This window comes from Nelumbo lutea, chromosome 2 (assembly GCF_056320005.1).
Source record: "Nelumbo lutea isolate HS-2025 chromosome 2, American lotus-T2T, whole genome shotgun sequence".
NCBI lineage: Eukaryota > Viridiplantae > Streptophyta > Magnoliopsida > Proteales > Nelumbonaceae > Nelumbo > Nelumbo lutea.
In genome coordinates this window covers 35,449,623-35,463,203 of record NC_142685.1, presented here as the reverse complement: position 1 = coordinate 35,463,203, position 13,581 = coordinate 35,449,623, and the positions used below count along the sequence as shown (strand labels likewise).

Sequence of the window (13,581 nt, the reverse complement as noted above, 5' to 3'; positions counted from 1 at the left end):
ACTAGCTATCTCCACAAACAATTAACTTAATATGGCTCAGTCGTCCTCCTTCTCATCCCTACCATCTCAGCTAATATCCGTGTCCCTCACTCTCATTTTGATTTTGTTGCTTTCACTCTTTCCAAAATTTAACTCTTTTGTCATGCCAGAAGAAGCCATAGCTCTTCTTCAATGGAAATCCAGTCTTCCTAATCAAACCAAAACTCTTCTCTCTTCCTGGATACCACTAGTTGGTCATTCCACCAACTCTTCTTCTCACTACGACATATGCAATTGGGTTGGTATTACTTGCAATAGTCCAGCTGCTGGAAGAGTTAAGCAGATAACACTATCGAGTATGGGCTTGCAAGGTATGCTTCATAACTTCAACTTCTCATCCTTTCCCCACCTTGTCCGTTTTAATCTTTTCAACAATACACTTTTTGGTATCATTCCCTCCCACATTGGCACTCTCTCCAAACTCAATTACCTTGATTTGTCTTTCAATAAGTTCTTTGGAAATATTCCATCAGAAATAGGAAAATTAAGGTATCTTACCGATTTATATTTAAACTCCAATAACCTCAGTGGCTCCATCCCCGCATCTTTAGGTAATCTAAGCAGCCTAACCACTCTCTACCTTTATGAAAATAAACTTTCAGGTCCCATTCCTCAAGAGTTGGGAATTTTGAAACATCTCACTGATTTATCATTGTCTACTAATAACCTCAGTGGCTCCATCCCCACATCTTTAGGTAATCTAAGCAGCCTAACCACTCTCTACTTTTATGAAAATCAACTTTCAGGTCCCATTCCTCAAGAGATAGGAAATTTGAAGCATCTCATTGATTTAGAATTGTTTGCTAATAACCTCAGTGGCTCCATCCCCGCATCTTTAGGTAATCTAAGCAGCCTAACCATTCTCTACCTTTTCAAAAATCAACTTTCAGGTTTCATCCCTCAAGAAATAGGAAATTTGAAACATCCAACTGATTTATCATTGTCTACTAATAACCTCAGTGGCTCCATCCCCGCATCTTTAGGTAATCTAAGCAGCCTAACCACTCTCTACCTTTATGAAAATCAACTTTCAGGTCCCATTCCTCAAGAGTTGGGAAATTTGAAGCATCTCATTGCCTTACAATTGTGTACTAATAATCTTATTGGTTCCATTCCCGCATCTTTAGGTAATCTGAGCAATCTAATCAATCTCTACCTTGATGAAAATCAACTTTCAGGTCCCATTCCCCGAGAGATAGGAAATTTGAAGCATCTCATTGATTTACAAATGTCTACTAATAACCTCAGTGGCTCCATCCCCGCATCTTTAGGTAATCTAAGCAGCCTAACCACTCTCTACCTTGGTAAAAATCAACTTTCAGGTCCCATTCCTCAAGAGATAGGAAATTTGAAGCACCTCATTAATTTAGCATTGTCTTTCAATAACCTTAGTGGTTTTATCCCTGCCTCCTTAAGTAATCTAAGCAGCCTAACCACTCTCTACCTTGGTGAAAATCAACTTTCAGGTCCTATTCCACAAGAGATAGGAAATTTGAAGTATCTCACTAATTTATCATTGCATACTAATGACCTTAGTGGTTTTATCCCTGCCTCCTTAGGTAATCTGAGCAATTTAACCAATCTCTACCTTTATGAAAATCAATTTTCAGGTCCCATTCCTTAAGAGATAGGAAATTTGAAGCATCTCATTTATTTATCATTGAGATTGAGTGACAACAAACTTTCTGGTCAATTGCCCTCAGAATTTGGAAGGTTGTATAACCTAGAAACTCTCGACCTGTCAACAAACTATTTGAGTGGTCCAATACCCAAAGAAATAGGGGATTGCGTGAATCTGTTATACTTGAATCTGCGTGGAAACAAATTTGATGGAAGCATCCCCTTTGAAATTGGCAATTTGGTTTTCTTGCAACGTTTATTGGACCTCAGTGATAATAAACTCAGTGGGGAGATCCCCTACCAACTTGGGAAACTACACAGCTTGGAAAGTTTAAATCTTTCTCACAATACTCTCTCTGGTTCCATTCCTTCCTCATTTAGTGATTTGATCAGTTTGGAATCCATTGATATATCATTCAATGAGTTGGAAGGTCCCCTGCCTAACAATAGAGCCTTTCAAGATGCTCCATTAGAAGCACTAAGGAATAACAAAGCATTGTGTGGCAATGCAAGTGGCCTACAACCATGTGCGCAATCTATAGAAACGAAATCTGAAATGGGAAACAAAGTGTGGATCATTAGCATACTCTCTGTTTTTTGTATGATACTTCTTCTGTTGGCATTTCTTGGAATTATTTCTGGTTTTCATCATCAGAAGCAGAGAAATATTGGGGATCAAAACAAAGAAACAACAGACGGTGAAGATCTATTTCAGATATGGAATCATGATGGAAGAATGGTTTACCGAGATATCATTGAAGCAGTAGAAAATTTTGATGAAAAATATTGTATTGGTATCGGAGGATACGGAAGGGTGTATAGAGCAGAGTTGCGAACTGGTCATGTGGTAGCCATCAAGAAGCTTCATCAAGCATTAAATGAAGATGAAGATGAAGATGGAATGGTTGATCTAAAATCTTTCCAAAATGAGATTCAGGCATTAACAGAAATCCGACACCGCAATATTGTGAAACTCTACGGTTTCTGTTCACATGCTCGATATTCATTTTTGGTTTATGAATATTTAGAGAGAGGGTTAGTAATTTGGAGAAAGCAGTGGAACTCGATTGGACTAAGAGGTTGAATGTAATTAAAGGTATTGCTGGCGCTTTGTCTTACATGCACCATGATTGCATACCACCAATTGTGCATCGGGATTTATCAAGTAACAATATTTTGTTAAATCGGGAATATGAAGCACATATCTCTTCTTTCGGCACATCTAGACTTCTCAAGCCTGATTCATCCAACTGGACTTCACTTGCTGGGACTTATGGATATATGGCTCCAGGTAATTTTTTTTATTTTTTAATTCTATATTAGAAATAGTTTTTTCTTGTCTATTGGAATCGTGATTTGACTATTGTATTGCATGTAGAGCTTGCTTATACAAGAAAGGCGACTGAAAAATGTGATGTGTATGGCTTTGGGGTGCTAACACTAGAGGTGATAATGGGACGGCATCCAACAGAACTTATTGCTTACATATTGGAATCATCACCATCATCTTCTTCTTCAAAAGCTGTTTTATTGAAAGATATCTTGGATCAACGGCTCTCATTTCCCATGCAGAGGAAGTGCTCCATGTTGTTAAGCTAGCATTGGCATGCTTAAATGTTAATCCACAATCTCGACCTACCATGCAACGTATATCTCATGAGCTTATGATCTGCAAGCCATCATCTCCAGATCGGTTTCAAGAAATTACATTAATTGGACCAACTGTTGATGGTTTGTGAGACACATACAGTTTTGGTTGCGAATGACATAACTGGTGCGTGATGAGATGGCATATAGCCCGCAGTGGACTAAACTTTCTTTATCCTCTTCTTTCATCACCATCTTCATCACTTGGGTAGAGAGCAAGCTTTGTATGCGTTGGGTTTGAGGCAAGGCCGACTGAGTCGACCCCTGTGTTAGATGATTTTCCTTTTGATTATTGTTAATGAAGTTTGAAGGTGGCCACCTTCCAACTAGAGTAGTGTTTGGGGTTTGTCTCTTAGCTATCATGCTTTTTCTTGTACTCATTTTTATTAGTCTTTTCCATTAATGTAACATTTGAATACAATAAAGTTCCATTTCCTTGCTTGTCTCATTTGCTTCACTCCATCTCAGAAATCATTTTTTGATCGTACAGTTTGGATATCAAAGGGGCATGAATGTCAGATTTTGTGGCTTCACTCCATCTCATAATTCTGACATAGTTTTCTTAACTAATAGTAAATTAACAATTACTTAACATAATTAGCATACTAAACTTAGTAACTCAATTTGATTTAGTCGATTTCTTTAATTACTTTATTTACCTATATTAATTTACTTAATTAGCAGTAATTTAATCAACTTATTTACTTTAACAAGCTTTGATTATTTAATTACTCTATTTACTTAACGAATTAATCATTTCACATAATTGGATTAATTTACTTAATTATCATAATTTATTTAATTAACTTTAAGCCATCATACACCATTGAAATAATTTGCTTAATTAACCTTATTAAAGTGGCCTTTCCAAATGTATGCTTAACGTGGCGTTTCCATCAGAGTTTGAGGGTAAACATGACAGGCCCCTTTTCTATGAATATCTATCTACATGCAAATTTAGATTGGACTCCAACCATACTCAGATATTGAATTCCATTGATAAATTAAACCAGAACATCAAAATAGTATATATTATTAATATAATCGAGTAAAATACAAGCATTGGGGCTGTTTTTATGTAGCTTTACTGACTGCTTTAGTACGTCTCGACCAAATATATTTAATTAGCAGGGACTCGTGTCATGCATTGAAAAATCTGAAAGATTGAATAATTTTATTTATTATTAATTAATTAATAAATTAATAATCAAAATTTTTTGTTAATTAACTAAAAATATTCAATGTTATTATTAATATTTAAAATTTTAATAAATGTATTTTTCATTTAATGTTGATTTACAAAAAGAAGTTATTGTTAATTTTAATTAATATGGACAAATATTTTTTAATAAATTTAATCTTATTAACCATTCGTAGGAATTTTAATAACAATTATTATTTTTCATTATTTTTAAATGAAACTTTGATTGACTTTAAATAAATAGAAATAATTACAAAAGCTAGTATTTTTATTAATTTCACTAATAATTAACAATTATCTGGATTGGCAATGGGGTGGAGCACTCCATCCCTGTCTTCACTCCGCAATCAAGACGCTCTACCCCATCCCTGTCCTATCCTAGTTTCAGGCAAGTTCAAGGTAAGGCGGGACCCACTCCTCGTTAGGGACGAAGAGTCATCAAATTTCCCTACCTTATCCTTAGTGCCACGCGATTTCAAGGCAATGCCCCCACTCCTCATCAAGGATGGGAAATCCTCGAATTTTTCCTACCCTGTCCCCATTGTCGAGCAGGCTCAAGGTAAGGCACCCGCTCCTCGTCAACCCAATATTTATTTTAATGACAAAAATGATCAAAAGGATATATTGAGTATCAACCACATGGTAAATTTTTAAAAGTATATTAAATTGTCTTTAATTTTCAAAAAAATTAATTTTATGAAAAATTTGGAAAATTTATTACATTTGTGTAATTTTGAAAACTTGTTCAACTTTATTTTTAAATTGTTATTAAATAATTTATTTTCTTTTTAAATGTTTTCTTATAGAATTATACTAATTTATCTTATATTCGCTAATATAAACTAATTAATAATTTACTTTTCCATTATTATACTAATTTATCTTATTAATTTGTGTAATTATTGGTTCAAATTATAGTTTTCCCTTTTCCATACTCATTTATCTTTAAAAAATTTTCAATAATTAACAATGAAAATTATATAAATTTTCAATAGCTTTATAAAGTCTATCAGATGTAATAAATTTTCCTAAATTTTTAAAAATATTCTAATAATTTACAATAATCATTTAATACATTGTAAATAAACTTTCAAAAATATTTATTTTTGAAAAAAAAATTACAATAATCATTTGAAAAAATTATGGAGATTTATTGAAAATTATTTTAAATTTTTATTAAATATTTATTTTTATGAAGTAGTTGACTAACAAAATTACAAGAATTTATCTTTTATTTTCCAATATAAATTAATTAATAATTTCACTTTCCAACATTTAAATATTTTATTCCCTGCGTTTGATTGTTAACTATAATAACAATAATAACTCAAATTTTATTTTTTTCATAATTATTAAGTATAATTATCACTTTTATAGAAACTAATTAATGGTTTTCAATTTTTATAAAATATTTTTAATTAACATAAGTATAACAACATTTACCCAAAATACTTTAAAAAGTTATGATGAGTTAATTAATGATAATATTTATTAATTTTTGATAATTTACCAACTATATTTATTAACTTTTGATAATAACATTATTTAATATTCATTGAATATGGATTTAATTTTAATTATATTTAGCTATTTATAAATTAATATAAATATTTTAGAGGGAAAATGACTTAACCCCCCCCCCCCCCCCCAATAAAAGGACACCTTAATGATGAAAATCCAACCGCTGAAAACCGATAGTAAAACCAAAATACCACTACAACCCCCTCTAATCACAGACGTAATATACCCCACTCTCAACTCTTTCACCATAATTCTCATATAAAACTCAGTGATCTGAACGCCCTTTATGCAAAACTCTCGATACATGATTCAGATGCCCACAAATGAGTCTTTTGTTTTTTGCTTGTAAATTATCTTTTTTAGAAAACAAGTTGTAAATTAAAGGTGAACGTATGAACTCTGTAAATTTCTGTTTAAGCTTTCCTGTTGTAAAAAGAAAATCAAGCATTTATTCAATGTTTAGATGAACTGACCCAATAAACGAGATTACAACTCCTCGACCATCTAAAAGATTTTTTTTTTCCAGAAAAAAGAGAGAGGAATTAGATATCATAGCTCAAATCATATAATACATTTTGGTTGCCACCATTGGCCATCTACTAATATAGGGGAATCTTCGGGGAAGGCCAATGGTGGGAAATTGTACTTTTTTAGAACCACTGTTTCCCACCATCAGCCTAGGTCGTCGGGCCGATGGGCAATCGGAAGGTGTCCAGATGCTTGGTGAGTGAGTGGCAGTAGGAGAGAGTGGGTTTGAGGGCCATCGAACCCCTTTGCACCCGTTGGAGTGGCCTTCGGGTGATTCTGCCATTTCCGAGAAGCGGTCCCGGAAGGGGGGGCGCGGCGGTGGATGGGTGGTGGAACAACCTCCACGGGGTGGGGGAGGGCTCCTACACGTCCACAGAGGATGCGGAGATGCCCCGGCCGAACAGGGAAGGTCGATGGTGGAAAACAATGCTTTTTTAGAACCACCATTTCCCACCATCGGCCCAAGCCATCGGGCCGATGGGCGATCGGAAGGTGTTGGGATGCTCGGTGGGTGGAAGTAGGATGGAGTGGGTTTGGTGGTCATCGAACCCCTCCGCACTTGTCGGAGTGGCCTACGGGTGATTCTACCATTTTCTAGAAGCGGTCCCGAAGGGGGGGGCACGGGGGTAGACGAGCAGTGGAAGCACTTCCATGTGATGGGGAGAGGGCTCCTAGACATCCCCAAAGGAGGTAGAGATGCCCCGAGCCAACGAGGTAGGCCGGCGGTGGGAAACTGTGCTTTTTCAAAACCATCGTTTTTCTCCGTTGGCCCGGGCTGTCATGCCTAGACCTGTTCATGGGCCGGCCCGGCCCCCGGACGGGTTTGAACAGGCTTTTTGGCTTGCAGGCTTAACCTCGGGCCAAAAAGCCTGGCCCACATAAAATTCGAGTCGGGCTCGGGCTTTGCTAAAATAGCCCGGCTCAAGCCCGACCCGGCCCGACCTATAGTTAAACCTAAGTAAAAACCCTATGTGATGTCCATTTGAATAATTTTTTTGATTTAAGAAGGTTGTTAATTCACTTGTAGGCCCATTGTTCATTTAAATAGGGGAAAAAACATCTGAATTAAAATAGATAACATCCATTTGAATAGGGAAAAATTTGAATTCCTTTTATTAGGTCGAGCTTCGGGTTCGGGCTCGGGCCTAACATTTTTTTGTTAATAAAGAGTAAAAGCCCGGCTCGAGCCCGGCCCGGTCTGGCCCATGAACAGGTCTAGTCATGCCAATGGCCGATTGGAAACTGTTGAGATGCTCAGTGGGTGAGTGCTAGTAGGATGGAGTGAGTTTGGTGGCCATCGAACCCCTCCGCACCCGCCGTAGCGGCCTCCGGGTGATTCTGCCATTTTGGAAAAGCGGTCCCAAATGGGGGGGGGGGGGTAAACGGGCAGTGGAACCACCTCCATGAGGTGGGGAGAGGTTTCCTTGACATTCCCAGAGGAGGCAGAGATGCCCCGGGCCAACGGGGAAGGCCGACAGTTGAAAACGATGCTTTTGCAAAACCAATGTTTTCCACCATTGGCCTGCGTCGTCGAGACGATGGGTGATCAGAAAGTGTATGGATGCTCGGTGGGTGAGTAGCAATAAGGAGTGGGTTTGGTGGCCATCGAACCGCTCCGTGTGGTGGGGAGAGGGCTCCTAGACATCCCTAGAGGAGGCGTAGATTCCCCAAGCAAACAAGGAAGGTCGACGCTGGGAAACAATGTTTTTTCAAAACCACCGTTTCCCACCGTTTGCATTGGGCCATTGGATGATTGAAAAATATCCAGATGCTCGATGAGTGACTGACAGTATGAGGGAGTGAGTTTGGTGGCCATCTAACCCCTCCACACCCGCTGGAGCGGCCTTCAGTTGATTCTATCATTTCTAAGAAGTGGTCCCGGGGGGGGGGGGGGGGCGGCGGTAGATGGGTAGTGGAACCACCTCCCGGTTGAATCCAAGTTTTTAAATTCTGATCAGATATTATATCAGATTCTAATGCATAATTTTACTATTCAAATCGAATTCAGATTTTGATGAACCCGATCTGATTCCAATCTAATTATATCCCTAATTTTGAATCGATATCTATCAAATATGCACGTACAAATTTAAACTCCGCTGCATATGAACTAATATATAAAACATGTAATATATATTAGTAGATGGCAGATGGTGGCAGCCAAAATATATTAAATGCTTTGAGCTATGAATATTTAGAGAGAGGGTGCTTGGCGAAGATGTTAAGTAATTTGGAGAAAGCAGTGGAACTCGATTGGACTAAGAGGTTGAATGTAATTAAAGGTATTGCTGGCGCTTTGTCTTACATGCACCATGATTGCATACCACCAATTGTGCATCGGGATTTATCAAGTAACAATATTTTGTTAAATCGGGAATATGAAGCACATATCTCTGATTTTAGCACATCTAGACTTCTCAAGCCTGATTCATCCAACTGGACTTCACTTGCTGGGACTTATGGATATATGGCTCCAGGTAATTTTTTTTTTTTAATTCTATATTAGAAATAAATTTTTCTTGGCTATTGGAATCGTGATTTAGCTATTGTATTGCATGCAGAGCTTGCTTATACAAGAAAGGCGACTGAAAAATGTGATGTGTATAGCTTTGGGGTGCTAACACTAGAGGTGATAATGGGAAGGCATCCAACAGAACTTATTGCTTACATATTGGAATCATCACCATCATCTTCTTCTTCAAAAGCTGTTTTATTGAAAGATATCTTAGATCAACGGCTCTCATTTCCCATGCTGCCTCAAGTTGCAAAGGAAGTGCTCCATGTTGTTAAGCTAGCATTGGCATGCTTAAATGTTAATCCACAATCTCGACCTACCATGCAACGTATATCTCATGAGCTTATGACCTGCAAGCCATCATCTCCAGATCGGTTTCAAGAAATTACAGTAATTGGACCAACTGTTGATGAATTGTGAGACACATACAGTTTTGGTTGTTAATGACATTACTGGTGCATGATGAGATGGTATATAGCCAGCAGTGGACTAAACTTTCTTTATCCTCTTCTTTCATCACCATCTTCATCAATTGGGTAGAGAGCATAGCATACCATACCATACCATTGAAGGATATATTGGACAATTGCCTCTCTTTCCTGTTGGCTGTTGTTTCAACCATGCAACATGTGTTTTTGTTTAGGGGGCCACCATTCCCAGGAATTTAACAAAATTTCTTCTGTACCATACCATTGAAGGATATATTGGACAATTGTCTCTCTTTCCTGTTGGCTGTTGTTTCAACCATGCAACATGTGTTTTTGTTTAGGGGGCCACCATTCTCAGGAATTTAACAAAATTTCTTCTGTGTTTGGTTGGAATGCTTTTATTTTTATTGGGCGGGTTTCAGTTGGTGAGAAAGAGCAAGCTTTGTAAGCTTTGGGTTTGAGGCAAGGCCGACTGAATCGCCCCCTGTGTTAGATGATTTTCCTTTTGATTATTGTTAATGAAGTCTGAAGGCCACCTTTTGATTATTGTTAATGAGCCAAGTCAACGGGAGTACCATTGGCTTGATTATCAAGACCAAATCTTTCTTATTTTATACATATTTTATCTTAACCCACATCTAATTGATGATAATGATTTGCCAATAGACCAAGTCTTTCTTCTTTTATCTGTAATTGCTACAGATGGACCAACCATGAAAGATTGATTTTTCCACACGTCATTTTACAATAAACAAAACTATCAAATGCTTTTTCTTGATCTATGATTTATCCACACTGAAAGACTTACAGTACATTCCTGCGGTGTGTTGAGAACATCTCCAGATGAGAATATCAGAAATAAAGATGTGATCAGCAGGAAATATTCCCAATACACAGCAAGAGTACGCTGTAAAATATTGTGGAGGGCTGACTTGATCTTTTATTCGTTTACCCCAATTGACTATCCCATAATAACATTATTCTCAAGTATGTTGTTATTCCACATGCTTTCTTTTTGGAACAATTGGTATATAAAAAGTTGGTGGCTTTATAGACATATTTTTCTTTCTCCTAGCGTGAAAAATGGATTTATCTCTTTCATGGACATCGGAAAGTAGGGGTAGGGGTGCGGCGGGTGCCGAAGGATTAGGTTTGGGTTGGACCCTGTGCAAATCAAAACTAATTTGAATGGGCTGGACTGTCTATTAAGATATGTTGAATTGTACCCGTCCAGACTTAATAGTCTAAAGTATTTATTGGATTGGATTGAATTTGATATATCTGTAATTGATTTATCTTGGATTAAATAGGTCAGGTTAAAATAATATTTGGTCTATTGATAGAAGACAAGGCTAGAGGTGTCGATAGATCAAGTTTAGATTGGACACAGTCTGAATTAAAACCAATTTAAACAAGTTGGACAGTCTAATAAGACATCAAATTAGACCAGCACAGTCCAAAATATTTATCAGATTAGATCGGACTTGATCCATTTATAATGGATTCATGTTGAACTAGATCGGATAGAACCAATATCAAATCCATTGACAGCCCCAAATGAAATGCTGGACCACATCAGTTGTTTTCTTTAGATTAAGTTGGGCCTATATTTATATACCTCTGCTGCTCCAGCACATCCAAAGTCTAAGTCCAATACACACGAACAATATAATTGAAAACTTATTAGAAACTGGATTCAATCAGTGCAATCGCCTTGATAACCTTACATTGAAAATATCTCCCATGAACTAAAACACAGAAATACAGAGATGTTTCCGATGCAAGGCCTTGCACTGACTCACGCAATCTCGATTTATTACTGTCGTTATCCCAATTCTTTTCTTGTATTGTGAGGAAAAACTTGTATTAATTTGTTTATCATATATAATTGACTTGTGCGAGTTTGGAAGGATGATGGCTATGGCCATCAATTATCATGCATGTATTACCACATAATACACGGCTTGCCTACCCCCTGTTGTGTAGCCCCGTGAAGCAGAAAAAATAATTATCATGCATGGATTGGAAGGATGGTGGCTATGGCCATCAATTATCATGCATGGATTACCACATATACACGACTTGTGCGAGTTTGGAAGGATGGTGGCTATGGCCATCAATCCTACTCACTTTTCTTATCTACTCTTTATCTACCATGAATTGGAGTCACACATCTCTATTATGAATTTAGAGATATGTGATTTTAATTCACTGTGGATAGAGAGTGAGTAGAAAATCTGGCAGGCCCCTTTTCTATGAATATCTATCTACATGCAAATTTAGATCGGACTCCAACCATACTCAGATATTGAATTCCATTGATAAATTAAACCAGAACATCAAAATAGTATATATTATTAATATAATCGAGTAAAATACAAGCATTGAGGCTGTTTTTATGTAGCTTTACTGACTGCTTTAGTAATCTGGACCAAATATACAGCATAACGTAGTACATGCTAAGAATTATATTTAATTAGCAGGGACTCGTGTCATGCATTGAAAAATCTGAAAGATTGAATAATTTTATTTATTATTAATTAATTAATAAATTAATAATCAAAATTTTTTGTTAATTAACTAAAAATATTCAATGTTATTATTAATATTTAAAATTTTAATAAGTGTATTTTTCATTTAATGTTGATTTACAAAAAGAAGTTATTGTTAATTTTAATTAATATGGACAAATATTTTTTAATAAATTTAATCTTATTAACCATTTGTAGGAATTTTAATAACAATTATTATTTTCATTATTTTTAAATGAAACTTTGATTGACTTTAAATAAATAGAAATAATTACAAAAGCTAGCATTTTTATTAACTTCACTAATAATTAACAATTATCTGGATTGGCAATGGGGTGGAGCACTCCATCCTTGTCTTCACTCTGCAGTCAAGACACTCTACCCCATCCCTGTCCTATCCTAGTTTCAGGCAAGTTCAAGGTAATGCGGGACCCACTCCTCGTTAGGGATGAGGAGTCATCAAATTTCCCTACCTTATCCTTAGTGCCAGGCGATTTCAAGGCAAGGCCCCCACTCCTCATCAAGGATGGGAAATCCTCGAATTTTTCCTACCCTGTCCCCATTGTCGAGCAGGCTCAAGGCAAGGCACCCACTCCTCGTCAACCCAATATTTATTTTAATGACAAAAATGATCAAAAGGATATATTGAGTATCAACCACATGGTAAATTTTTAAAAGTATATTAAATTGTCTTTAATTTTCAAAAAAATTAATTTTATGAAAAATTTGGAAAATTTATTACATTTGTGTAATTTTGAAAACTTGTTCAACTTTATTTTTAAATTGTTATTAAATAATTTATTTTCTTTTTAAATGTTTTCTTATAGAATTATACTAATTTATCTTATATTCGCTAATATAAACTAATTAATAATTTACTTTTCCATTATTATACTAATTTATCTTATTAATTTGTGTAATTATTGGTTCGAAATGGTTTAACCACTACATTGTTTAATTTGGTAAATGACTAAATGTTTTTTTGGGTCATTTTTTATTTTTATTTTATTTTATTTTTCAAAATGTCATTGGTTGATCCATTCGGACCAAACAATCAACCCATTGACCTAGAAAACGATGACAAAAGTGATTCCATTTTAGGTTCTTAATTGACTTAATTTACTCATTTAGATTGATTCGCTTTATTTGTTAAATTAAACATATAACTTCATTTCCGTTATTCATTTACTTTAGTTATTTAATTTCTTAATTTACTTAATTAGCTTTATTAAAGTGGCCCATGCCCATTAAATATATGTATGTATGTATCCCTACCCTAACATTCTTATCTAAGGGTTAAATCTATCACCGCTGAAACTATTTGACCTAGATGATTAAACCTCTGACGTAAAATCTTGCTGGTTTCTGTAGAAAAAACAATACAAACTTTATGAACAACAAGAAAAATAAAGAACTTTTGAAGTTGTAGCATCACCTTAAACAATTAACAAGAAGGGAAACTTTGATAAATAAATCAGTTTCAAAAAAGATATTGAAAGAATTCGAGGTAGCAATTCATATGATGTGAAAATTTGGAAAATAAACATTTTG

At 35.8% G+C, this 13,581-nt stretch overlaps 1 protein-coding gene across 1 annotated transcript; it reads left to right on the top strand.

Annotated features, from left to right (window-relative positions):
• Window positions 1-9,491, top strand: LOC148869830 (uncharacterized). Its single transcript, XM_088969940.1, has 5 exons — window positions 1-528; window positions 604-1,536; window positions 1,753-2,694; window positions 8,759-9,033; window positions 9,118-9,491. The coding sequence occupies exons 1-5, from the start codon at window positions 32-34 to the stop codon at window positions 9,489-9,491; spliced, it is 3,021 nt and encodes a 1,006-aa protein (XP_088826066.1). The 5' UTR covers window positions 1-31.
• The last annotated feature ends 4,090 nt before the right edge of the window (window positions 9,492-13,581 follow it).